Source organism: Sphaerodactylus townsendi, linkage group LG03 (assembly GCF_021028975.2).
Source record: "Sphaerodactylus townsendi isolate TG3544 linkage group LG03, MPM_Stown_v2.3, whole genome shotgun sequence".
NCBI classification, from domain to species: domain Eukaryota; kingdom Metazoa; phylum Chordata; class Lepidosauria; order Squamata; family Sphaerodactylidae; genus Sphaerodactylus; species Sphaerodactylus townsendi.
In genome coordinates this window covers 151,902,596-151,930,180 of record NC_059427.1, presented here as the reverse complement: position 1 = coordinate 151,930,180, position 27,585 = coordinate 151,902,596, and the positions used below count along the sequence as shown (strand labels likewise).

Below are 27,585 nucleotides of genomic sequence, written 5' to 3'. Positions count from 1 at the left end.
ATAGTCTGACAGGATTGTGGAGTGAAAGTTAAGGCAAAAAGTCTCTAGGCAGCTATGTCTAGAGGTCAGTTGATTCAGAATCGCTCTAGAAAAAAAATTATTCAGATGACTTGGCTGCTCATTCCAAAATAGCTGGGGGAAATACACATGCAACCCCCAATCCTTACCTCGACACACACTTTCCCCTTCTTACCTCAGTATCTTGGTCTTTGTCATTCCAGCTTTGTCATTCCTGGCGCTCACATTGGTGGTCATGGCATAGCGAGGCTCCCCATCCCACTGAGAGATGCCGTTGTCGATAGCATCAATCTCCTCCACAAAATTTTCATACAACTGGGTGGAAGAAGACCAAGAATCAGAAACGGTCTGTTCAGACTGAGGCCCCTGAGAATTAGCTTAAAGGGCAGAGACACAGCCAATTTAGTGTTCCTTATAAGCTTAACACTGTTGCTTGCCGCAATTAGGGAGACAAAGCACGGGCCGACGTCACATATATGTTGATCAGTGTGGGATGAGCTTCCCCTTTGTACCAGTTGGGCGCTAAGACTCCACAGGACTAGTATTCACATGGGATGAAACTACAGCAAGGCCAGGATTGTGTTACTTGCAGGTATGTGTGAATGGGAAAATAAATCAGACTGTTAATGAAACCCACTTGGAGTCTTTGACAGTTCCCATATGAGAGCCACGTGGAATAATGGTTAAGAATGTTGGGTTAGTAGTGGGTTCAAATTCCCCACTAATACCATGGAAACTCACTGGCTGCCTCTGGGCCAGCCTAATCTTTCTCACGGTGTTGTGAGGTTAAAATGGAGGACATGAGAACAATGTAAGCTGCTTTGTGTACCTTTGGGGACAAAGGCGGAATACAAATGGAATAAATAATATGTGCGTGTGAAGCTGTCTTATAGTGAACCAGACTGTTAATTCATCAAGGTCAGTATTGTTTACTCTGATTGGCTGCGGCTCTCCCGGGTTTCAGCCTCAGATCTTTCCCATATCCTGATCCTTAACTAGACTTATGGTTGAGGCAGCTACGGTTAACATTCTAGGCCTCCCTCCCTCATTCATTCATTCATTCATTCATTCATTCATTCATTCATTCATTCATTCAGTCAGTCAGTCAGTCAGTCAGTCAGTCAGTCAGTCATTCATTCAGTCATTCATTCATTCAGTCATTCATTCATTCAGTCATACATACATACATACATTTGTTTAATCATTCATCCCCAGTAATTTTTATTAACATTAAGACCCCCTCGATATGGTAGGTAAAAACCAAAAAACAAATACCATCTTAAAAATTGGTATTTTTAAATTATTATACCCATATATACTCGAGTATAAGTCAACCCGAATATGAGGCACCTAATTTTACCACAAAAAAATGGGAAACGTATTGACTCAAGTATAAGTCTAGGGTGGGAAACGCAGCAGCTACTGCAGTCTTCAAATGCTACAAGTGCAATGGAATCTCTCTCCAAGAGGATGCCATGCCTGTCAGAACACAAATTTCAAGGGCACAGAGTAATACTTAACACAGCATTCAGAGCCAATGGAGAAACTCAAGAAAACGCAAAGAAACTCAAGAAAACGCAAAGACTGTGGCTTTATCAAAGCTGGAGGATTTACAAGTCTAGCTTTACATAAAAACACAAAAGGGAATGGTGAATTTAATACTGAAAGTTGGATGCAGGCAAAATGCTTCTGCCACAGCTGGTGTTATCTCCTTTCTCGGTGTGCCACAGCTCGGGCGGCCATCTTGGAATTACCGTATATATTCGAGTATAAGCCGAAGGCGGGGGGCTTTTTCAGCATTAAAAATGTGTGATAAGTCGACTTATACTCGAGTATATATGGTGGATGTTTTATTATTTTTGTATATTTGTATGTATATGAATGTAGCACACCACCTGGAGCCCACAAGGGGAGGCCGGCATAGCAAATCTAATTAAATTAAATTTAAAAAAACTAGAGATGCCAGGGATTGAACTGAGAACCTTCCACTTATCAAACAGATGCTCTGCCACTGAGTCACAGCCTTTTTCCTTCCTCTCCCCACCACAAACACCTTGTGAGGTAGGTGGGGCTGAGAGAGTTCCAAAGAACTGTGACTAGCCCAAGGTCACCCAGCAGGAATGTAGGAGTGCAGAAACACATCTGGTTCACCAGATAACCCTCTGCCACCCAGGTGGAGGAGTGGGGAATCAAACCCGGTTCTCTGGATTAGAATCCACCCACTCTTAACCACTACACCACACTTAGCCCTCAATCAAAAAGCTTCAAAAAGGGAAAAGAAAGCCAGGAACAATCCATAACATCCCTCAAGTTTCTGAGCCTCCAATTCCATTACCGAGACAGAGCTTGGACACTGGCAATCATTCCATTAGTTAATACAAGTGCTTGTGAATAAACATTCTGAAAAACGCTTTCATATTCTGAAGAGCTCGACCATATTTTTGTATATTTTATTTTATATATTGTATATATATGTTGTATATATATTGTATATATATGTATATTTTATTTTATTTTATATATTCTGAAGAGTTCGACCATATTTTTTCTTTCATTATTATGGATACTTTTGAGGTTAGGAGGAGTATAAACCACTACTTTCCCTTCCCAGCAGGTACCTTGTCATGGAGGACACGTACGATAGGATCTTCTTCCTTCAGGCCCAATCGATTAGCCAGAATCTGGGAGCCAAAATGGAAATACACTAGCCCTGCACTGCTCAGCTTGGTCTGCCAAGGTTTATCCACGTTCAGGCTGTGCATCGACTCTCCAAACGACCTAAAGCAAATAAGGTGGGGATCAGGGAGAGTAGTTCCTATTTAACCTAAAGTTTTTATATACTGCTTCTGACAAAGCCATGCCCAAAGCAGTTTCCAAATCAGCATACTCAATATAACAAAATCAACCTGAAACAATAAAGCAGCATAAGAGAGAGTAAAACTGCACAAAAGCAATGCAAGTTAAAAACAAAAACCAAGAATTCCAACAAAATGACAACTCTCCCTATCACTCAAATAAAAAACCTGGCAGCTAGGAAGAGATTCATCCAGACTCAAACTGAACAGAATGAACTCTGATAAAGGAAGACATTTTATTCTGGCACCAAAATGTTAGTTTGGAACTAGAAGAAGAAGAGTTTATATCCACCCTTTCTCTCCTGTTGGAGACTCAAAGGGGCTTACAAACTCCTTTCCCTTCCCCACTCACAACAAACACCCTGTGAGGTAGGTGGGCTGTGACTAGCCCAAGGTCACCCAGCTGGTGTGTGTTGGAGTGTACAGGCTAATCTGAATTCCCCAGATAAGCCTCCACAGCTCAGGCGGCAGAGCGAGGAATCAAACCCGGTTCCTCCAGATAAGAGTACACCTGCTCTTAACTACTACGCCACTGCTGCTCCTACTAAATAGAGTGCCGGGGGGGCACCCAATTCCTCACCACAGAAGAAGTCCTGTCCCTCCGTGACCACCCACCTCACTTCAATGGGTGGTGTGTGAAGAGCAGGGCCTTAGAAGAAGGTCTCAAAAACTGAACAGGCTCACTGAGAACAGGCAATCTTGGCTGGGACCCTGGACCAGCCCATAGAGGGAGGGGAAGCCCAATTTTTTTTGGGGAGGGGGGCAGTAAGTGGCAGCTGGGTTCAGCACTGCTGCACAGCCTCCAAAGAGGTACTCTGTGCCACAGACGCCAAGGGAGAAGAAGAAAACCTTTACTCCTCGGGAAAGCCCATTGCATAGAGCAACTTTTAATGGCTTGTTTGTGCTCCCCAGTCCTGTTATCAGAAATCCTCTCTCACCTAGTCCTGAACAGCATGAGAGGAAGACAACAAGACCCATGGGATGGGGAGCCGGAACTACCTTTCCTGTTGCTGCATTGAGAGATCCAATGGTATACACACAAGATCTCAGCAGTACCTCTGGTGATGATCATAACGGTGTTTCTGTGGGTCATATTCACCCCCAACGTCCACCACCACATCACACTCCAACAGCAGCTGGGAATCCCGTGTCCGGACAATCTCTGCATCCTGCCGGGCACACAAGGGGACACGAAACAAGTGTTAAAGAAGTGAAACAAGTATGTGTTAGCACCACCCTGGACCTTTGGCTATTTTTCACACTTGCTTCCCTGCCCTTTTGGAGACTGGTGTTGACTTTGCCACAGCCACGGAAAAAGAGACACAGAGATTATCCCTATTTCTACATAAGCTCACAGAATGGATAAAGCAGCACATCTGTTGCATTCTTGTATGTGAGATTTTGAATCAAAAATCCACACTCCAACATCCATGCTGGTCTGCAGAGAAGAAGGGATACGGGTCACATTAAGATCTACATCCTGGGTGAACCAGCACCTCTGAAACTATCTGTACAGTACTTGCAATTCATACAGGAACAAATCCTTATGGACAAATCTGGATGAAATGTAGGATATTATGCATAAATCTGTATTAGATACAAGATCTAGTACTTCAAATTCCCTCTGCCATGGAAGATTGCTGGGTGACTTGGGCACACCCATTCACTCTCAACATGATTTACCGCACAGGGTGGCTGTGGTAAGGATAAAATGGAGAACATATTGAGCCACTTCAGGTCCCAACTGAAGAGTAAACTGGGGTATAAACTTCCAAATAAGCAATCAGCACTTGTAAGAAAGTTGGCTTCTTCTCTGATCTTTGCAACTCAAACAAGCTTTCGCATCTTGAGCCTGGTTAGGAACTTTCTACAGTTCTATCTCACTAGATCATAACTATGTGCAGAATCCTGGTTTTTAGATGCAAAGCATAACCATCCTGCTTAACAGGAAAGCAGGAAGCAAATCATCCTGCCAGCTGGGGATGCGTGCCTGTCGCGTTTACTATGGGCAGAGACTGAAGCAGCATACTACCATGCAACCATGGCTGGCTTTGCACAGATAGGGCTTTTTCGCACACACGGTTTGTTCTGGAATAAATATATGTGGTTGTCACGGATTGTGCTATTTGTTCGCACACACTTGAGCCGCAATGTGCTTTGACCCCTAATCTGTCACCCATTTGAGCCTTTACCTCAGATTTTTCCTGTCGCTCGATGCTTGTGCAACTTTCTGGGATAAAACGAATTCCCTCCTCATTCCAGTGCCTATGTGCAAAACGCAATGTGAATGAACAACTTTTAAGAATCACGGCCCCGCGGTGATGCAATTTCTCCCAGCCAATTGGAAGGTGCCAGGCAATTGCTGATGCGCATGCAGATTTTTAAGTTTTGTTTCCGTCTCACTTGAGCTCAATAACTCAGCCACACTTTGGGGAAAGTTGGGGGGGATTTACTCTTCTGTCTTTTCAGCATCAGCGGTCAGCCACACTTTGGGGCTAGTGGGGCGAGAAGTGGAATCAAAACAAGTGAGACACACCTTTCCTTCCCTGGGCTGGCGCTCTTTCCTGTGGCCTGGCGGCGGTGGGGTGCATGCGGCTGGGCTGGAGGGGGAGAGGCAGAGCCCAGATTGCTCACTGCTCCGCCGCCGCCTAACAATGGGGCTGCACTAAGCCGCCATGGTGCTGGTGGGAGCAGCAGCAGGGAAAGTAGCAACAGCCGCCACCAACTTCCTGCTGAGACCTGCTCTTCCTCCTCCTCCCTTGGCAATGCCGAACCAGAAGAACAACAAGGGCAAGAAGAACAAGTGCGCCAACAGCAGCGGGGACGAGCAAGAAAATGGAGCCCTGGCAGCAACGGCGGCGGCGGCAGCTGCTGGGGTAGCAGCGGGCACCATGGGAGCCCTGGCGCGCGGTGGCCGCTGCAGGAGGGAGTGGGCCCATGGCAGCCACAGGAGGCGATGGAAGTGCGGGCAGAGCGGCGGCTGCAATGGGTTCAGCTTCGGCTGACACCAGGAACGTTAAGGCGAAGGGGAGGGGAGGGCCTGGCCGAGTAGGACAGGGTAGTCAATAGGACAGTGATGGTGAACCTATGGCATGGGTGTCAGAGGTGGCACTCGGAGCCCTCTCTGTGGGCACATGCACACAGAGCTCGTCATGTGGGCGGTGGAAAATCACTCCCCCCACACACACATATCTAGGCTGGCCTGGGCCTCTGTGCACACACCATGGTGAGCAGGGAGGACTCGGCTGGCAGGCCTAGTGCCTGTGGTCTGGGTGGCTGCTGCCTAAGGGGGGGACAGCACAGAGGATGCAGAGATGCTAAAGAGGCACAGAGCAGTGCACGCGGGACTGGCTGGAGGCTACAGCAGGCTGGCCCCTGCTCAAGCAGGTGGGGTGGAGGAAGAGGGAGCCAACCGTTTTTTCCTAAACAAAAACCTCAGCATTCAGGTTAAATTGCCGTGTTGGCACTTTGCAATAAATAAGTGGGGTTTGGGTTGCAATTTGGGCACTTGGTCTCGAAAAGGTTCACCATCACTGCAATAGGAAGAGTGGAGTGTCGTCATCTCATTGCCACATCACAGCGTGAGCACAAGATGACGGGGCCAAGTGTCACAAACAACACGCCCAGGAAAGGCACAGCAGCAAGTCAGGACTTCCATTTGTTTTGCATTCCGCAGCAATGCAAACCACAGAGCGTTCTGGAGCAAGAAGAAGGTCCATATCAACCGAGTGATGTGTGAATGATATCCAGCGACAAAACTGAAACAAAAAGGTCAGGATGTCGTTGCGGATTGCATTAATTCCAAGCAAACCTTGTGTGCGAAAAAGCCCATAAAGTAACTGTGTGTGTGTGTGTCGTGTGTGTGAAACCAGAATCTAATAGTAGTAACAGTAATAACAAAACTTGTGCAATTTGGAGCGCATGCAGCATGTATTCAAATGGATTGCAATAATGTACTTTACAATCTTTTGAGTCCTGTCTGATACGGATCACGTACCTGGTAAGCAGGAAGCAGGCGCAAGAGGAAGCAAGCGAGCGCCTCGTCGCAGTGGAAGGTGCCCCTGTGGGTGCCAATGCGGGTCGGGCGCGGGCGCTTTGGGCCAGGCATGATGCCCCGCGCCAGGCGTGGAAGCAGCGCCGAGATTCGGAGCATGCGCACGACGAGATCGGCCTAAAGTCCCCAGCCAGAGAGAATTGAGTGCGTGCGCGTCTATACCGTATTCTTGGCAGTGCAAACGCATACCGTATATACCGGATTCTATACCGGATTCTTGCGAGTGCAAACGCAGTAACAACTGCCCCATGGCAGTGTAGATTTTCTTGAAGCAAAACATTTCTCCGGCACATGAATAAGAACTTCCTTTTCTGGAACAAAGTCGCTTGTGGTATGTGTGTTTTAATTCATCCAAAATTATGTGAAAGTTATCAGAAGATAGTTTTTTTAATATAGTTGAAAAAACGCTAAAACACAGCAACCTCCTGCGAATAAGGTAGGTTTTCTTGAAGCAAACATTTTCTTTGGCACATGAATAAGAACTTCCTTTTCTGGAACAACACCATGTGTCGATTCGTATATGTGTGTTTTTAATTCATCCAAAATTATGTGAAAGTTATCAGAAGATAGTTTTTTATATAGTTATCCCCCACAAGGACACACCAACCTCCCTTCGAATAGGCCTGATTGAAATAAACAGGACTGCATTGAAACGAGAAGTATAATGAAGTGTAACATACAATAAAGTCAAAGGAAACCCAAATCACTATTCAGTGGTTACAAAGGGGGGCATTGTGAATATGATCATTTCTATAAATAAACTGAGAAGCAAGGTGGGTTTGCTGGCCCATGCAATTATAATGTTATAGTTAGTCCGTGAGTTACTGCATTACAAATAAATGCCTGAGTGTTTTGCCTTTGACGTATGCCTTTATTTATTACGTTAAAAGGGCCCTCAAGTCACAACCCATAGTGTTTTCAAGACAAGAGGTGATCAGAAGTGGTTTGTGTTGCCTGCCTTTACGGAAAGACCCTGGACTTAATTGGTGGTCTATCATCCAAATACTAACCTGGGCCCACCCAGCTTGGCATCTGAGATCTGACAGGATCGGGCAGGGCAGAGGCGAATAGATGTGGGTTGTCATTGGCTGCCTCTGCGTAGCAACCCTGGACTTCCTAGACCTAGATAGTCTCCCACCCAAACATCAACCCTGTTTAGCTTCTGAGATCTGACAGAACCGGGCTAGCCTGGCCTAGTCAGGTCAGGGCAGAGAGGCCAAGAGGTGGTTTGCTATTGCTCTGTATAGCAACCTTGGACTTCCTACGTGGTCTCCCACTTAAGCAGGGTTAGGGTTAAGGTTATGGTTTAGCTTCTGAGATCTGACAGGATCGGGCTATCTTGGTTGGTTGACTTTTATAGGAGCACCCAAAATGAGAAGCAGATATTGTATCTCGTGCAAAACAAGCATCAATGTATGAGAACATCACCCTAGCCTTAAAAAAAACCCACCCTTTTGAAAGTGACTTAATTATATTTTTGAAATCTGTTCTGATGAGACAGCAGGGCAAAACACTGCTCTATTTTTAGAGGGTGAGGGGATATTTGTAATCTTGTAATTTGTAACCTGTGTGCAGCTTTACAGAGTTTCTTCTGCACTGGATTCAGTGGTGGGAATGGGATTCAGCAGGTTCGCACCACTTCAGCAGATCCGGTTGTTAAAATGGTGCTTGTTAAATTATTTGTTAAATTATTTGAATGAATCCCACCAGTTGTTAAATTATTTGAAATTCACCACTGACTGGGTTCAAATAGCCTGGCCTTAGGCTTCGAGCTGGTAGGACAGACGGAGGGAAGGGGCAGTGAGAGTAATCCCACAAGACTGTCACCTTGTTAAAAACCACGTCCAAACTTGATTGCAGAAAAGAAAGGCATTGGAGCTAGTGGGCCCTTGAAAGTAATTTTTATTTATGTACTTTATATACCCACAGCGGCTTACATCCTAGAGTGGGGTGCTTCAAATGTTCATGAACTACAATTCTATGGTGCTCCAAATGTTCATGGACTACAATTCCCATCAGCCCCTGCCAGCATGCCCAATTGGCCATGCTTGCAGGGGCTGATGGGAATTGTAGTCCATGAACATCTGGAGCACCATAGGTTGGCCACCCCTGTCCTAGAGTCATAGAATCATTCCTGTCTCCTCCTTTTTAAATGCACAGCAGCCCTGTGTGATTGGTCCAAGATCACCCAATGAGATTCCATGGCATGAGTGGGGATTCGAACTTGGGCTTCCCAGACCCTAGTCCAGCAGTTTAACCGCTACATCACACTGGCTTTCATGCTGGCTGAAACTCCTTGGTTCGAACTATTTAGAGAGCCAGGGAGGAGGGAAATGTTTTCTGTGCTCACTCAGAGATGCTTTTGACATGTTTTACAACTGAGCTTAGTCCAAACCAGATCTTGATTTTGGCACAGGGAGTGTTCGTTGTTGTGGTGTGTCCACTTTTACTTTAGCTGGTCTTTATTAATCGGCACCCACTTTTGTAGTTAGTTGAATCCAGAAGTCTCCTGAATGGCCAATGCTGCAATCAGTTGAGCCCCATTTATTTATTTATTTATTTATTTATTTATTTATTTATTTATTTATTTATTTATTTATTTATTTATTTATTAGTAAATTAAAATATAATACAATAATAGATATCTTGCATTATACATAAAAAAGGACTTACTATATATAAAGTTGCAAATACTTCCTCGTTACAATCTAACGGCATATTTCTTAAATTTTCTTATTTAAATTCTCCCACAATGGGGAGAATGTTCGCCGAATAGTTGAGTAAGGCTTCTCTTCCTTATTAACAAATTCACCTACTATCAAAATACGGAAAGTATAACTATTAGAGCTTCACTTATATAGACTTTACACTAATAATTTTGAAAACATTAAGCGTTGAATTTAACTAATTCAATTCTGTCTTTTTTTGTAAAAAGGAGGTTTTCAGGGGTGTCCATATATTTTCTTTTCTTTGTATCTTCTTCCTGTAAAGATGATGCAATGCAATCCATATCCATAAGCATGTAAATTTTATCCAACCATTCATCTAAAGATGGAACCTTCTTTACTTTCCAGTTGGCTGCAATTAGTAACCTTGCTGCCGCCGTAAGGTAAGTTATAAGCTTAGAATGCGGTTGGAGTTCTTTTATATTGTATAGCCCTAACAAATAAAACCCTGGTTCCCTCTTATATTGTAAATTAAGAATTTTTTGCATTTGAGTATGTATTTTACACCAGAATCTCTTTACCTTTTTGCAGTGCCACCAGGAATGAATGAAGGTACCTACATCTCTCTCGCATTTCCAACAACATATTGGGTAAGTATTGTTCATTTTCGCTATGGCTACTGGGGTTAAATATCACCTATGTATCATCTTGTATGCATTTTCTTTTATATCCATACTTAGAATGGATGTGTTTGCTCTCTTCCAGACTGTTTCCCATTCATTTAAATCAATGTTTCTTCCTAGGTCTTTGGCCCATTGTAACATAGTGGTTTTCACTAGTTCGTCTTCTGTTTCTAGGTCTATTAGATACATATAGATCCTGCTTTTTTATTTTTTATTGCCTTTAGATAGAATCTCATCGAATTTAGTGGGTTTATGGTGGAAACCAGTATGTTTTTGATCTTTTTTGAAACAGTCGGTGAGCTGCAGGTAGGTATACCAATTGCATTCTTTCCCTTCTATTTGGATGTCGGTTCTTTCTTTTAATTTGAGTTTTCCTCCATCAAATTCTAGTGTTTCTTTATATGTTGGCCATAGGGTGTTTCTCAGCCAGCCTTTCATATTTATTGCTTCTAAACTTGATAGCCATAGGCGGGTAGTTCTATATAGCAATAATCTATATCTATCCCAAACTTTGATTAATGCTTTCCTTACGTAGTGTTGATTAAACGATCTATATTTTTTGTTCTCATCTGTTAGCCAGAGTCTTTCATGCCAGCCATAATTTAAGTCATAGTTTTCCAAATTTAGGATGTTTATATTAGACAACTCAATCCAGTCCTTTATCCAAATTAATGCATTCACCACATAGTATAGATGTATGTCTGGCAAAGACATACCTCCCCTTTCCTTCCTGGAAATCATTATTTTGTATTTAACTCGGGGTTTTCTCCCACCCCATATAAATTTGTTAATATCTCTTTTCCATTCTTTGAAGGGTTTTAAATTATCTATAAATGGAATAGATTGTAATAGGTACATCAGTTTGGGTAATATTGCCATTTTGACCAATGCAACTTTCCCTAAAATGGACAAGTTGATATTCATCCATTTGTTTAGATCTTGTTTAAGTTTTTTCCATAGTCGTACATAATTGTTCTTGTAAATGTCCTGGTTGTTTTTTAATGAGTTGATTCCTAGATATTTAACTTCCTGGACTATTTTACAGCCTGACATCTCTGCCAATTGAGTTTATTCTTTTTTATTCAAATTAAATGCTAGAATCTTTGTTTTTGCTTGGTTAATTATGAACCCTGCCAGGTTGCCAAATTCTTCTATTGTTGCCAGAGATGTTTAATTTTGTTTATTGGATCGTCTAAGATGATCAACATGTGTAACGGAAGAGCTTGCTTCCGACCACTCCTTCATAAGAAACGTGGATTAGGATTTTGTTATTAAGCATGCAAAAAATCACTGCAAACAAAACGGTTCTTAGAAAAATATATTTTGATGTTTATTGAGTTCTGCACCTGCTCAATAAACTGGGAATGCAAAAGTAAAAGTTAAAACAATAACTTAAAATTTCTGGTAGCGTAGCTTTGTTACACCAAATGCAAGCAGAGACTAAACACTTAACTATAACAGAAATTATTTACTGGCAGAGATTAACGGACTAAAACATATATAGATAACAGGCAGAGTTTACAAACAGAGCAACAGCAAGCATAAAGAGAGATAGAAAGAACATAAACTAATGAAATGCTGAAAGGCAAATTATACAGAAATTGTCTGTCAGCTGATGTAAACTGACCAATCATTCTTTCTTGATAATTAGCTGAGTCAGCTTGGCAAAAATCAAAAGTTGCTAACAGGTGTTAATCATTTGAGTCCTAACTAAAAGGAACATGCTCTACAGCTGGGGCTCTACACTTAGCCAAACAAGCTACTAAAATAGAGAAATTTTAAATGGTAGACTCAATTTCTGTACAACGTGTCATCTGCAAACGCCTGTATTTTATTGTTTAATCCTCCAATTTTTAATCCTTCTAATTTTTTGTCTTGTCTGATGTTTTGTAGTAACAGTTCTAAAACCCATATGAATAGTTGAGGGGAAAGTGGACATCCCTGTCTCGTGCCTCTATATATATTAAATTCATCTTGAGCTTCGCCATTTATTTTTAAAGTGGCCTTCTGGACTCTATATATTAATTTAATTATATCCAAAAAGTTCCCTTTTAATCCTATTTTTTCAAATAATTTTAACATAAATAGCCAATTAATTTTATCAAAGGCCTTTTCGGCATCTAGGAAAATAAGGGCAAGTTTTTTGTTTCTATGCCCCCACCAGTTCTTCAATTGTTCTGCTTTGATTTGTTTGTTTGTTTGCTGATCGAAAACATTTGTTAGCTGCCTTTTTCCCTTGCAAAACTCAGGAAAGTTTACAATATAAAGACAACATGATCACGAACACAATGAAAACAAAAATGATCAAACCCATAAAAGTCACAGATTTAAAAATCCACTTAGAACTGCCTATAATAAAAGCTAAACCAATCAAAATGCGTCCCTAAATAAAATTGCCACCAACCAATCAAAATGTGTCCCTAAATAAAACTGCCACCAATGCGTCTCTAAAAAAAACTGCCACCAACTGCCACCTAAAGATCAAAAGTGAGGCGGTTGGCTGGCTCATCTCCCTGGGGAGGGTGCACCATAATTGTGGGGCTGCCACTGAAAAGACCCTGTCTCATGTACCCACCAAATGAGCTTCTTAAATTAATAGGACAGTCAGGAGGACACCTTCCCACAATCTCAATGCCCAGGGAGGACTACATGTAAGATGGTCCAGGTACCCTGGTCCAAAGCCATGTAGGGTTTTTCCATCTATGTTTCACATGCAGTCTCTTCCAGAGTCCTAGTGAATGCCAAAGGATGAGCCCCCACAACTTGCTGCCTCTCTTTTTGCTCGCCCTTCTTTGGGTGACTGGAGCCCCATTCCGGATCTGTGCCTTCAACACTCAGCATTTTGCCCAAGGAAAGGCAGACAAAGCCGACGTCATGGACATTTTTGTCAAGGTGAGGGCTCCTTGAGAATCTCAGGGAAATACCCAGATGTTTATTTCTTTTTCTTAGATTTAATATGCGGGGCTTCCATGGCACAATTAGGGATTCAAACTTGGGCTTCCCAGATCCTAGTCCAGTGATGGCGAACCTTTTTGAGACTGAGTGCCCAAACTGCATCCCAAAACCCACTTATTTATCACAAAGTGCCAACACGGTAATTTAACCTGAATACTGAGATTTTAGTTTAGAAAAAACGGTTGGCTCTGAGGCGTGCGTTACTCGGGAGTAAGCTTGGTGGTAGTTGTTGTTTTTGCTTTGAAGCAACCGTGCTACTCTTCCAGCGGGTGAATCACGACCCTAGGAGGGTTTACTCAGAAGCAAGCCCCATTGCCAGCAATTGAGCTTACTCCCAGGTAAAGGATCGTGCTTTAGTTCTTTGCATGAAAATCAGTGGGGTTTAACAACGCTTAACAGAGTTACCTATACTGCTTCCCTAAAACTAGGTCTTAAGTTTAATGCTAATAATCAAGCCCAGCGGCCCAGGCCAGCCTAGATGTGGGGGGGGGGATTCCCCCCCACATGATGAACTCTGTGCGTGCCCACAGAGAGGGCTCTGAGTGCCACCTCTGGCACCCGTGCCATAGGTTCGCCATCACTGTCCTAGTCCAACACTTTAACCGCTGTACCACAATGGCTCTCATGCTTGCTGAAACTGTGTGATTACAACCGTGCAGCGAACCAGGGATGCCATATTGCATTGTTCATCTTGTCTGTAGTTGTTTTTCCAATATGGGTTTTGGGCATATGTGGCTTCTACTACTTGCATTTATGTAAAAAAGGCTTTATTATCTCAAGTTAATTATTTGTCTTGTATAAATGAGCCACCAAACACAAGACGAGGCTGCTGTGAGTTTTCTGGGCTGTGTGGCCACGGTCTGGTAGTTTTAGCTCCTAAAATTTCTACCACGTCTGTGGCTAGCCTCTGACAAAACATTTGGAGCTAAAACTACCAGACCAGAGTCACACAGCCCAGAAACCCACATCCACCAGTTGATTACAGCCATGAAAGCCTTCAACAATATATTAAACCCAGGAGGCTTCAGGAAGATCTATATGTATAGATCATCATTTGGTTCTAAGTTTCTAATCCTTCAGCTGCAAAGGTAGGATTGATAACATATGGACAGTGATATGGAGGAATCTCTGGAACGCTGTGTTGCCTGCCCCTTGATGAAGTCGTGCCCGCAGGGTCGCAAGGAAGAGGCGAGACGCGGAGATATCATCCGGTGGAGAGAGCCAGCAGCAGGAAGAGCGGGATCCTTGGATCTGGCAACTCTGCCGTGCGCTAGTCCCTGGCACCTTTTATTAGGGTTTCTCTGGGGGCGTGTAAAGGGGTCGGATAGGCGGGAGAGCGGGAGATCGGAAGAGTGGGAGATCATCATGTGATGCATGATCTCATCGGGCTGCTGGGCCGCATTTTTTTGGGAGGAAGTGTCCGTGTCACAGGTCTAATCCATGCCTGGGGGCAAGAGCCCTTTTGTCCCGTTGTCTGGGACATTGAGCCTGGTGACCCGTGGGAAGGTCAGGTAGTTCATGACCTGTGACTCACGGGGGAACGGGGGTGGGGGAGCGTGCAGGCGCCCAGAAGGCTCGAAGCTGGCACCGGCATTCCAAGCTTCTTTCTATCGGTTCTGCTGGAGTTCGCGGGCTCACTGCTACCTCTCCGCGTTTCTAACGTTTTAGACCGGGAGCCGAATTAGCTCGGGCAATTTAGGGGAACAGCTTTGCCTCCCCAGGAACTTCGCTCAAGCTGGTTGAGCTGTTTGTGCAACATGAGAACCTGGTTACGACGTAGGGGAAGGTCAAGGGGTTTCTTGCACACATTACAGGCAAAGGTAGAGATACATTGAACAAGACAGGATCCAACAACAAGGCATACAATCAAACCAATGAAGAGTTGTACAATAGCACTTAACCATCCCCCTGGCAGCCAGCTCCAAAGGGCTGACCACCAATGGGGCAACACGTCATACTTCAGATTAGATACAATATCTTGCAAGCTCATGCACTTTCTCATTATGAATCAAAATGAGAGTTATCAGAGAGATTAAAAAACAACACATATTATGTACATTTTCACAACCTTGGTGATGCAGCAACAGCAAGTAATCAATAGCCCGGCGCGATTATCTAAGAGTAAACGTGAAGTTCTTGTTGCTTGGAGGCCAGAGCATCCAGAGCAATGGAGGTGGAATTGATGGACTTCGCAAGGGCACAGGCCAGCCGGCCAATAGTCTTGGCGTTGTAGGTAGCGAGTCCTGGGACCCCCACCAGGGAGGTTGTGAGGGAAACGTATTCTGCCTTGGAGAGAGCAACCGCGTCGCTCCGACAGGAAGGGTCGAGGGGAAGGGCGGAGCGGCGACAGCGCTTGGGCTCCCGGGGTGGAGCCTGAGGCAGGACGATGGTGAGACGGCTAAGACAGCAAAGAGTTCTGGCGGAGAGGCGAGCGGGGATGTAGTTGAAAGTTCTCTCCCCGCAAGTCCAGAACCAACCTTTAGGAAGGAGGATGTTCCCATATACAGGGGGAATGTCCTCCATGTGTATGCAGTTCCAATTGGCCGAGCCGGTGACGGGGCTCGGGCCGGCTTCTATTGTCCCGGCCACTGCGTCGGCAATGCGGCACAAAGTGTTGGACCTGCGTGGTTGTGACTATAGTCTTGGTGATGAGGAGAGAGCAGCCAGCGGGGAGGGTCTCTGAAGCTTGGCGGGTCTCCCAGTCGGCGCTCATAGGGAGATACCCACGATAGAGCAGGAAGGGCATTCATGAAGGGGCTCAGGCCAGACTCCTCTAGGAAGATCCCCAGGGGCTTTGCAGGCCGAGGAAGCAGGCAGTGGAGCTCAGCAAAACTTCCCTTACCCCCCAGATATTGGCCCAAGCAGAAGGACGAGAGGCGGTTGGCAGCGGCAGCTGAACCGCTCCCAGATGTTGGCTTGATTAAGATCCAGGGAGGGGATCCAGGAGGGGGGTGACCGAAAGTGTCACCACGGCAGGAGGCAGTGCAAAAGCAAGCAGATGATTGTGAGCATGCGGAATTTGCAGTAATAACCACAAAGATGGCGCAACGCCCAGAGATCCTCCTCGGGTGTGTCCGAGGCGTGACCCACGTTGTTGCAGCAACGCTCCCCGAGAGCCTGGCTGGAATGCGTTGCCTTGATGTCCCCCCCCAGGTCATCCGGGTCCTCGAGGGAGCCATTCTGACGCTGGCAGCGGCTCCGTCGAGGCAGCGGGGCAGGGTCCTCCAGGGAGATCCGCTCCATCTCCGGGATGGGGTTGGTTTCCTTCTGGTGCCACTCCATGGGCTGGTCGGACATGGCGAGCTGGAATCCACAGGGGACCTGTAGGGAGAAGGACTGAAGCATACCCCCTTCCCCAGGTTATGAGGGGGGCCGGGCCTCGGTTCTTGGGATCGCTTCAGTACTCTCCTCCTTGGTCCTGGGCTGGGGAGAGGCCCGGGTGTGAGTTTCCCGACTGGCACTCGCTTCTCCAGTGGAAGCCTTTCTGGCACTGGGGGCACTTGGTCTTGGGCCTTCCTGGGGGTCCTTGCCTCCTGGGGGCGGACCCTCCTCCGTCAGGGTTGTAAGCCCCCCCCGCCGGGCAACCTACAATCCTTCCGGAAGTGTCGACTTGCACGCGAGGATTGGGAAGCACCATGCCTTTGGGGCTGTCCCCTGGTGGTGGAGAAGTGCAACGCCAAGGACTAAGGCAGGCTATTGGCCTGATGGGCCGGTAAAGATCGATATCCTGGCAAGCCCTGAGCATATCGGCCAGTTTGGGGTTCTTCCCTAAGCCCGTGATCGCTCTGCGGCACTCGGCGGAGGCGTTCTCCTTGGCGAGGCGCATGAGGAGCTCATTCTGGGCCACTTCGTTGTCAACCTGTCTCTTTAGGGCTTCCTGGAGCCTGTTCAGGAATTCAGCATAAGGCTCCTGAGGCTTCTGCCGGACATTGGAGAAGCTTTGAGCTGGTTGCCCGGTATTAGGTACCTTCAGAAATGCCTTGTAGGCGCAATCAGAGGCGACCGTAAGGGTGGCCTCCGGCAGGACGATCTGCGCATTGGGAGTGGTGAAGTTTCCGCAGCCTCAGGCAAAGAGGTTTTTCATATCATCTACCACCTGGTCCTATTTTTAAACTGGAGATGTCGCAGATTCAAACTAGAATTATCCACACACCATGCTGAGGCTTTGCAACTGAGCTAAAGCCCTTCCTGTAGGACAAGGGCCTGAGGTAATTTCAAAGAGAAATATGCCCAGGCAACCACAGGCTAATGTGTCCTCTCTGTCCTGTTCCTTCTGGCACCCCACAGATTCTGTCTCGTTGTGATATCTCCGTCCTACAAGAGGTGATGGATGCAAAAGGGAAGGCTGTTCCCGCCTTGTTGGCAGTGCTGAATAGGTGCGTCTGAAGAAATATGAGGGAAATGATATTGGGATGAGAGATGGTAAGGTTTGCCATTTGACCTCCACTTGCCTGACCAAGTTTTCCTCCCGGCCAGCAGGCGGATGAGGTTGATTTTCTGTTCCTTGTTGATTTTGTATTGTTTCCCTCATGATCAGAACAACTTGGATTCTGCCATTGCACGCTTCTTTTATGGAAAGGGCCACTCCCTTGTCCCAGCAGCATTAAAAATCTTTAACTCTAAGATAGAAGCGCAGTTACTTTATGGAGTACCTATCTGGCTCCAAGCAGTTGACGACTCCTTGAATACTGTCCAATCCAAATTTTTCCGTAAAATTATGGGCCTGCCAAATTGTGTACCGTATGCGGCCCTCTGTTTAGAACTGGGCCAAAATTCATTAGTTTATAGGGCTTGGTTGAGAGCTTTTAAATTTTGGCTTCGCCTGCATTTCTCGCAATGATGAGCACTTCGCTGATTCTACCTACTTTTGTCTGATACTCAAAAGGCCTGAAATCCATGGTTCTCTCTGATCGAAAGAAAGATTGAAAGATCACTTGGTATATCTCTTTCGACTTCGGCTTTTCCCGCTATCTAGTTCAGAATCCTACAACTTTGTTAAAACAAAATTGTTGGAAAGCGAATGGATTAATTTATTTAGGGCTGCTATGAAAACTTGTTCACCCTTACATCTTTCAATACCCCTATATCAAAAACAGGATGGCTCCCTATTTGTATTTTTTGACTAATCCAATGCAGAGAAGAGCCCTCACGGAACTTGCTTTCGCTTCAATGTTTTCCCCTCCACGCTTTATTAAGTGGTAAGATTTAACAACTTGGAAATGAGCCGAAAGGGGTATGCTTCTTGTGAAGTCGAACAACAAATTGAAACTATTGGCACATCAACTGCTTTGCTGCTCCCTAAATCTGCTAATATCAGATCAAAATATTCCAACATTCTCTTTCTAGGATACCTAGTGAAATGGAAGAATCAAGTAGACTTCCTTTTCTTCTGGACAATTCTGACAATGAAACTTGTGAATTGGTTGCACAATTTTTACTGGAGGTGATGCACAATCAATAATTTATATTTTATCTTAAACCTTTGTATTTGTATACCTTTTATCTTAAACCTTTGTATTTGTATACCTTTTATCTCAGGTTTTTTATTGTGTTATGATTATTGTTATGCCAAATAAAGGCTTATTATTTAGAACAACTTGGGTGACTTTGGGTGAGATTCAGAGATGCTCCAGTTTCACTCAAAAGACATCCAAGTCAGTCCTGTCCAGAGGTAAACAAGCAGAGGCGGCTAGCAGGATTTCAAATGCCTTTGGCTCAGCCCTCAGCTCAGTTATAGTAATCCAAGCAGAGAGCGTGTGCAAGTGGCCTTTTATAACTTTTGACCCTGTTAAGCCTTTCCTGGTTCTCCCTTTTCTCTTTGCTTTACCAGAAGAACATGTGGATAGGTTGCAGAGGCGTAGCTAGGAAAAATGGAGCCCGGTGCAAAATCTGAGTTTTGCTCCCCACCCATCTCCTATTAGCTCCCATTGGAAACAGTGTAGCCCCCATCTCCTATTAGCTCCCATTGGAAACAATGGGGGATGGGGGAACCCCCTTTGGGAGTCCATAACTTTGGAACCCCTGAATCAAACCTCACCTAACTTTTGGTGCTGCTAGCCTAAAACCACACCCCCTGCAAGCCAAAAACTGAAAAACACTAAAAAATACAAAAAACAAACCTGAAATTTTTGCTGCCCCCCCAGGTGCGAGCCCAGTGCAACACGCACCCCCCAGCCCCCTTGTAGCTCCACCTGCGATAGGCTGCCTTGCCCCTTGGTTGTTAGCAACTTTAGGGATAGCTGGAAACTTGAAAGGAATATGCACTGAGAGGGAGAAATGACTGTGCGAACAGTTGGATTGTTTGCTTTAGGAGAGGAGAATTGGTCCAAGATGGTTGCCCCTTCCCTCTTGTTACTGGTCCCACCCCTTGACTTTCCACCTGCCCTCTGGTGAAGGGGTGGGGGTGTCTATAATATTCATATATATATACACACACACACACACACACACTTTGTTTTTCAACTGAAGTGGAATGGGATGGAAGTGACTTGTCCTTTCTCCTACCAGCTTTGATAGTTCTGGACATTATAAGTACCTCGCCAGTCCTCTACTGGGGCGGAGCAATTACCAAGAACGCTACGTGTTCATATACAGGTGAGTACCTTTCCCTTTCTTCATATGTTTTGTTGTTAGTTTCAGAGAGTTAGACTGGAGTCTAGTAAGAATCTTAGAGGCCAACGAGAGTTTCAAGGCCATAAGCTTTCAAGAGCTAAAGTTCCCTTTATCAGACATGAATAGCGATGGAGTCCTTTCATCTCAAGCTAGAATGTGAGAGGAGTAAGGTACCTTTGCACCCTTTACAAGCATTCTTTACACCCACCCCTTGAGCCCCACCCCCTGACCTGCATGGAGGTCCGGGTGTGACCCCGCCCCCAGGCTCCACCCCTCTCCATGCAGGCTCAAAAGCCAGCTTTGAAAGCCAGCTCTTAAAAGCAGGGAGGGGGGCAGGGCCACACCGCTGAGTGCAGGCCAGGGGGCTAGGCTCAGGGGACTGGGGGGGGCGCCCGGAGAAGGAGTTGTCTCTGGGCGCCATTTCCTCCCATATGCCTCTGGCAGGGGCTGATGGGAATTGTAGTCTATGAACATCTGGGGCACCAGAGTTGGACACCCCTGATTTGTACCCTGCCTTTTCCCTCAATGGAGACCCAAAGCAGCTGACACCATATTCTCCCCTCCTTCATTTTATCCTCACAACAACCCTGGAAGTAAGTGAGGCTGAGATAATGTCTGACTGGTTCAGGGATCCGCAGTGAGCATTCCTGACAGAAGTGGAAATTCGAACCTGGGTCTCCCAAATATTAGTCCAACACACTTAACAACTACACCTCACTGGCTCTCATGTATGTTAGTTACCCTTCAATCCTGCACCCTAAAATGATGCTCATGATGCAGACGGACACTTCTGAGATGATGCTGCAGCATATTTTGTTTCATTTGTGCCTCAATATAATAAAATTTGACCAATTGTACAGAATTAAAGAACCATGTCTTAAAACCGAACTATGGCTTCTGCTTCTGTTTATTTACTTGGCTCAGATCCTCTGCTATATCTCTTTGTCTTTCCCTCTCGTAGATCTCTCAGGACTCAGTTGCTAGATTCCTACACATACGAGGACAATCACCCAGACCGACCCGACATCTTCACAAGGGAGCCGTTTGTTGCCCGCTTTACAGTGCCAAGTAAAGGTCAGAGCCTGGCAGGAAACACAAGTTCTGTTCCTAGCTATGACATAGCATGTCCTGAGGAGAGCACATTTGTAATTTTCTGGACACTATTATCAAAATTCAGTGGCAAATCCCATGTTTACTAGAAAACAGTCATGCCACCTTCTCAAACAGGTTCTGTGCCTTTCTGTTTTCTAGGGTTGCCTGGCCACCTGCGGGGGATGGCAAGGTAAGGTTGCCAGATCCAGGTTGAGAAATTCCTGGAGATTTAAGGACGAGTGAATCCCATGCATAAGTTCATCTCTGGTGTCCGAGACTACTCTTACCTGTCTGAGCCATATAAAATACAGTCCCACTCAGGGCTAGATTATGCTAGTGTGGGACCTGTAACATATGTTATAAAGGGGACCTAATTTTAAAAAGGCACATAAATAATAGAACACAAATTATTTACTTGCACAGTGAAGTAATTCAATTTTTTTCATTTGCTATACAGCTAAATAATATGGCGCATGTCTTTCAGTAATGCTATTACTTGCATGTAGGTATCAATTTCAAATGTCAAAAATAAGAACACTACAATCCAAGCGTTACATTTTCTAGATTTAGCCTGAGCAAATTTGCTGATGATAGTGAAATGTCTATTTTATGTTAGAACATGTACCATGCAGCTCCCCCAGTCAGTGAGAATACAGTGAGATCCCAATTCCACCAGACAGCTTCCAAACATTTTGTACAGGGACTGTAGCATATACTTTTGCTGCTTGGTGAATACGACACTGGTTCCAACTCCATCAATTACCTTTTAATGGCTCTGAACTTCCATGACAAATAGATGCTCTGGTCCAAACTGGATTGTTCTTTGTTCAAAGTCTACCAGGATTGTCCAATTATAATGGGAGTGAATGGCTCATGTAATGGAATCTCCAGGGACCCTGGGTTGCACTCCTACTACACCTTAGTAAGTTTTAGGATTTCTGTCACAGGGCTGATAAGGAAACAGCAGTAGATAAAAGAGAAGAGTGGCTATTTCAAAACAGTGGACTGGGCTGCCATTGATACGCCTCAGAAATGCTTGATAGGAACATGTTGCGGAAACTGATTTGTGCAACATTTATAGCTGAAAGTGTACAGGGCCTCTGTCTGCAAGCATTTTATAAGAGCTACTGCTGAGCCTGCGTGGTAGGAACACTGTAATCCGTAATAATTATTTCACACAAGAATTAGATAGCTCAGAAGTAGACAAGACTGATCTTGATAGAACAAGGGTGTGTCAGCTTTGGATGACTTGGCTGCCTTTGCCTGAAATGCCCGACACAGTCATAAGAACATAAGAAAGAGCCTTGCTGGATCAGACCAGAGTCCATCTAGTCCAGCACTCTGCTACTCGCAGTGGCCCACAGGCAGGATGTGAAAGCAATGGCCTTCTGCTGCTGCTGCTGCTGCTCCTGAGCCCCTGGTCTGCTAAGGCATTTGCAAACTCAGATCAAGGAGGGTCAAGATTGGTAGCCATACATCGACTTCTCTTCCCTAAATCTGTCCAAGCCCCTTTTAAAGCTATCCAGGTTCGTGGCCATCACCACTGTCTGTGGTAGTCCTTGGCAGGAGGAATGCAAACTGATTTTTGCTATAGAGAACAAATTTCACAGCAGAGTTCTGCATCCTTCAAACAGTGGTGGGATTCAGCCAGTTCGCACCACTTCGGCAGAACCAGTTATTAAAATGGTGCTCGTAAACAACCAGTTGGTAAATTATTTGAATCCCACCACTACCTTCAATCCCTCGGGCTCTTCACTTTGGCAAAAAAACACAGCATATACTTAGGCTGGGTTCTCACTGACCTCATTGATTACAGATGGGGCTCCAAGGGACTCTGGGCACACACTGGGAGCGGAAGCATATTGGGGCAAGATTTCTTGTCCTGACCTGCTTCCTCCCTGCCGCATGTTGAGAGAGGAAGTCTTGTCCCGATGTATCTTCCTCTTGCCCCACTGGTGCTTCTGGCTTTTCCCGCGGAAAGCGAGAGCACTTCTAACGTGCCTTCTTGCACTAGAGTGGGGCAAGAGCTGCCTGTGGGTAATCAACCACTGGGTTCTTTTTCCCAACTAGTTTCATTCTCCATTTCCCTTCACTTTAGTACTCTCAGATGTGGTGCTGATCCCTCAACATACGATGCCCTCCAAGGCAGAAACTGAAATCGATGCTCTCTATGATGTTTTCCTGAATGTGCGGGATCGCTGGAACACAGAGGTATGGAGGGGGAAGGAGAGGAGCAGGAGGGAGTGATGGTTCGGGAATAGAATCCTGTGACCTCCACGTAGGCAAGTTATTGCTGCTCCACTGCTGGAGCTGTTGCTTGTAATACCTGAATTGCTGACATAGCTGGCCTGGAGTAGCCCAACCTCAACAGACCTCAGAAGCTAAGTAGGGTCCGCCCTGGTTAGTACTTGGATGGGAGACCACAAAGGAAGGCCAGGGTTGCTATGCAGAGCCAGGCAATGGCAAATAACCTCTGTTTATCCCCCTGCCTTGAAAACCCTACAGCAGGAGTCCCCAACAGGGTGCCCATGAGTACTGTAGCCAGTGGTGGGAGTCAAATAATTTAACAACTGGTTCTGGTGGTGGGTTTTAATTAATTTAACAAGCAGTTGTTTACAAGAGGCATTTTAACAACTGGTTCTGCTGAAGTGGTGCAAACCTGCTGAATCCCACCACTGACTGTAGCCCCTGCCAAGTATTTTTAGAAAGTGGGGCAGGCAGGGTCAGCTCCAGCATTTGCCCAGCCAGGCATCGGATGAGCCATTGCAGATGTGATTGGCTGGGCAGATTTTTTTATATGTTGCTCTGGCAGCAGCTGTCATCACAGTACAAGGATCTTCATTGTGTGACTGAAGATAAACTATAGCAACCATTTTGTAGCGGGCTCAGCCTCCTGTGGGAGCCATTTTGTGACAGCCATGTTGTGGCTGCATCCAACTCTGAATTCTGAAGGGGGTGTGCAGGCTTAAAAGGTTTGAGAATCCCTACTCTACACAATCACTGTGGTCCTTTCTGCACAACACAAATAAAACATCATGTGGAAGGTAAATTAAACATTTGCATCAGGCAGGGGTTCCGCAGTTTTCTCCCTCAAAAGTCCTGACAACTGTTTATTTCCTCCTTAAGCCATTGTGCTTGGATCCTGTAAACCAGTTTTATGTTTTCTACCTGATTTAGAAGCTCTGACTTTTGTTTCCTCCTGCTGCCCACCACACAGATGGGATCCTCTGTCCTTTCCTTGGCCCATTCCTACACAGAGCAGAGCTGTCAATCCTATGAACACTGTCACAAGAAACACAGCGAACCCCAGTGTGAAAGGCAGTGCCTGCCTGCCGTAGGCAGAGCGAGAAGCCTGGGGAAACAGGGCAGTGGGTTATAACAGCAAACACGCCCCAAACAAAAACCGAAAGTTGAATGGTTGCAGTAAGCTCCCTGTGCATACTGGGCCTGTGACTGGCCCAAGGTCACCCAGCAGGCTTCACGTGGAGGAGTGGGAAAGTGAACTCCAGATTAGAGCCCACTCCTCTTAGCCACTACACCACGCTGGCTCCCTATCTATCTCCAAGCTAACTTTCTACTGCCCTCCCTTGTAGCTCCAAAGCTTGTGCTAATGTAACCCCTATGTTCAGAATGGGTTGACCCAGAAAGGGGTGGAGACTCAAAGCAGCAGGAGGCTGCAAAAATGCAGCCTTGCTTCCTCCAACTTCATGAGTTTTTGCAGTCTCCTGCTGCTTTGAGTCTCCACCCCTTTCTGGGTAGGAATGCAACTCAACAGGACTGTGAAGTGTTAATGTTAAATGTTAATGTTTAATAAGCATTATTTGTTAAGAAAAGTAAACCATTTTGTTTTAAATTTAGTTGTTGCAACTCCTTCCAAGTTCTGCCCCACAGAACCCACAAGTAGAGGTTACACTAGCATTAAGCAACACTACACAGCCCATTCCTTCCAACAGCCCTGGCAATCCTGACTATTCCACCCACCCTACCCCCGCTATGTTGTAACCCCCTCATTTTTTTCTTTCACCCTCCCCTCCACTATACAGGATATGATTTTCCTGGGCGATTTCAATGCGGACTGTGGCTTTGTGGCCAAGAAACGCTGGGGGCAAATCCGGCTGCGACAACAACCTGACTTCCATTGGCTTATTGGGGACAAAGCTGATTCTACGGTTCGGGAAAACACCCGCTGTGCCTATGACAGGTGGGATCTTGGGATCCAGACTTGGGTCAGGGGCAGGACCGCAGGACCCTTCCTGTTTCAACTGAGGTCTCCTCTCCCTCACTCCTAAACAGGATTGTGGTGCATGGAGATCGTTGCCTGGGTGTGGTCATCCCTGGATCAGCTCGGCCATTTGACTTCCCCAAGGAATATGGACTCTCTGAGGCAGAGGTACCAGAGAATGTCTGTGGAGATGGGAGGGAAGGGTGGAACTTCCTGCGGCCAGAAGCAATAGCTGCTAATTATTATGAAAGCTAATAAAAAGTCTAGGCAAATTAATGGAGGCTAACAGCGAAATCTTAAACAGTGTGACTTAAAAGGGAGTACCTCTCTACACTGTATATTTACCAATGGCTATTAGGTCATAAGATGTTATTTTGCCTCAAAATATCACATGCTGATTGGACAGCTGGAAGGTTGATGGCATTTTGCAGCTGGCTGTTGTGAGTTTTCTGGGCTGCGTGTCTGTGGTCTGGTAGTTTTTGCTCCTAATGTTTCACCTGCATCTATGGCTGGAATGTCATGGTAAGATGTGTTTCTCTCTGAGGCACAGTGTGGAGTTGCCTATATGCTGTTATCAGATGCTTCGGAGCCTCTGTCTGTGCCCTGGGCTATTTGGGTCTTCGTTGTGGGTGTTTTGGTGTAATAGTTTCAAAGGGTAGAAGTGTTGGTCTACAGTAGAACAGATTTGAGTCCAGATGAACAAGATTTTCAGGGAATGAGCTGTTGAGAGTCAAAACTCTCTTTCAGACACCTGATGAAGGGAGCAAAAACCCCTACCCAAAAATCCTGTTTGCCTCTAAGGTGCTACTGGACTCAAATCTAGCTGTCACTATACTGGGCGTGCAGGCTGGATGACCCACAAACTGGTAGCCTGCATTTAATGTGTCGCGTCACAAACGGGGCAGAGTATATCTGCATGAGGATGAAGCATATTTTGTGTCAGATCACCTCTTGCACTAAAGCTCCAGCAACTATGAGGAAGCATCAGAGGCGTAGCTCCAAGGGGGCGGGGGAACGAGCCCCTGTGGGGGTGTGGTGGGGGAGTTCCGGGACGGGGGCAGAGGACACACCAGTACACCAGGTGCTTTCCCCCTTGCGACGCCTCTGGGAAGCATCACTTTTCATATTAAGGGATAGAATTCAGAGAGTCTGAGAGTCCGATTTCCAGCCCTTCATTCTCTCTTTCTTTCTCCATGTTTCCAGGCACTGAAGGTCAGTGACCACTATCCTGTTGAAGTGGAGCTGAACACAGCCTGTCATAGATTCCAGCCTGCTGGGGTCATTCTGCTGGCGTTAGCCATGTTGTCTGGCTCGGGATATGGCATCTGAAGTTCTGATCCTAGAGACACACACACTGGCAGTTTTATTGGTTGCTCAGTGAGAAGGATTTGTGAAAAAACATCTTTTTCTGAGCCAACATGTGGTTTACAAGAAGAAGAAGAATTTGGATTTATACCCCACCTTTCTCTCCTGTAAGGAGACTCAAGGTGGCTTAAAAGCTCCTTTCCTTTCCTCTCCCCACAACAGGCACCTTGTGAGGTAAGTGGGGCTGAGAGAGTCCTGAGAGAACTGTGACTAGCCCAAGGTCACCCAGCAGGAATGTAGGAATGCGGAAACAGATCTGGTTCACCAGATAAAGCCTCTTCCACTCAGGTGGAGGAGTGGGGAATCAAACCCAGTTCTCCAGAGGTTGCATGAGTTTCCAGATGACACTGAGCACTGCCATAGGCAAAATTCATGTCCTTAGCACAAAAAGAAGGGACAGATTTTGGTGTGCCATTAAAAAACAACAACGAACTGATAAGAATTTTAATACATTTGGTCCAAAGAAGCCGTGTTCAATTGGTTGTATAAGTTAACTGATTGAGTTCCTGGTAGGCTGCCTTTCTGCCAGGGCTACTGGTAGCTGGGATCACGGCCATACAACCCAAAAACCCCGCAACACCCTAGTGATTCCAGTTGCGAAAGCCTTCGACAATATTATGTACTACCTTTGAAGACCAGCCAAAATGACACAACAGTGTTCAAGTTCTTTGGGATCATCTGGATTTTTCACCAGCAAAACATTTTCAATCTTTCCCATTAAATCTTTCCCCTCATCCCCTCAAAACACTTCCTGTCATTTTATGATTCTCCTGTTTGATTTTTTTCTCTTCTGTGGATTTGTAACTCCGATGTTTTAAAGCCTCATGCTGCGATTGCCATATGTCAAGTCTTTGTGGCTTCAATGACATTACCCCCCAAAATAAAATAAAAGTGACGAAATAGGGGAGATGATGGAATGAGCTCAGAAAATGGCACTGAAGAGAATGTCTGGGGACAGCGAGGGACTTGTAAAACATTTTCAAGAGCTCCACTCAGCCAGTGAAAACATTTTAAAAATGTTTTCACAAAAAGAACTGCTAAAATCCATGATGTGCATAAAATG

The 27,585-nt window shown here is 45.6% G+C and overlaps 2 protein-coding genes across 2 annotated transcripts; one reads left to right on the top strand and one right to left on the bottom strand.

Annotated features, from left to right (window-relative positions):
• Positions 1–170: 170 nt before the first annotated feature.
• Positions 171–7,058, bottom strand: LOC125429244 (MYG1 exonuclease-like). Its single transcript, XM_048490181.1, has 4 exons — positions 6,871–7,058; positions 3,930–4,042; positions 2,637–2,796; positions 171–333 (listed from the first exon to the last, which is right to left on the bottom strand). The coding sequence occupies exons 1-4, from the start codon at positions 7,024–7,026 to the stop codon at positions 190–192; spliced, it is 573 nt and encodes a 190-aa protein (XP_048346138.1). The 5' UTR covers positions 7,027–7,058; the 3' UTR covers positions 171–189.
• On the top strand, positions 6,509–26,673 carry LOC125429241 (deoxyribonuclease-1-like 1). Its single transcript, XM_048490175.1, has 10 exons — positions 6,509–6,644; positions 10,185–10,243; positions 12,994–13,168; positions 17,519–17,607; positions 19,739–19,825; positions 20,805–20,917; positions 23,034–23,146; positions 24,979–25,136; positions 25,229–25,325; positions 26,361–26,673. The coding sequence occupies exons 2-10, from the start codon at positions 10,200–10,202 to the stop codon at positions 26,484–26,486; spliced, it is 1,002 nt and encodes a 333-aa protein (XP_048346132.1). The 5' UTR covers positions 6,509–6,644; positions 10,185–10,199; the 3' UTR covers positions 26,487–26,673.
• Positions 26,674–27,585: the final 912 nt, after the last annotated feature.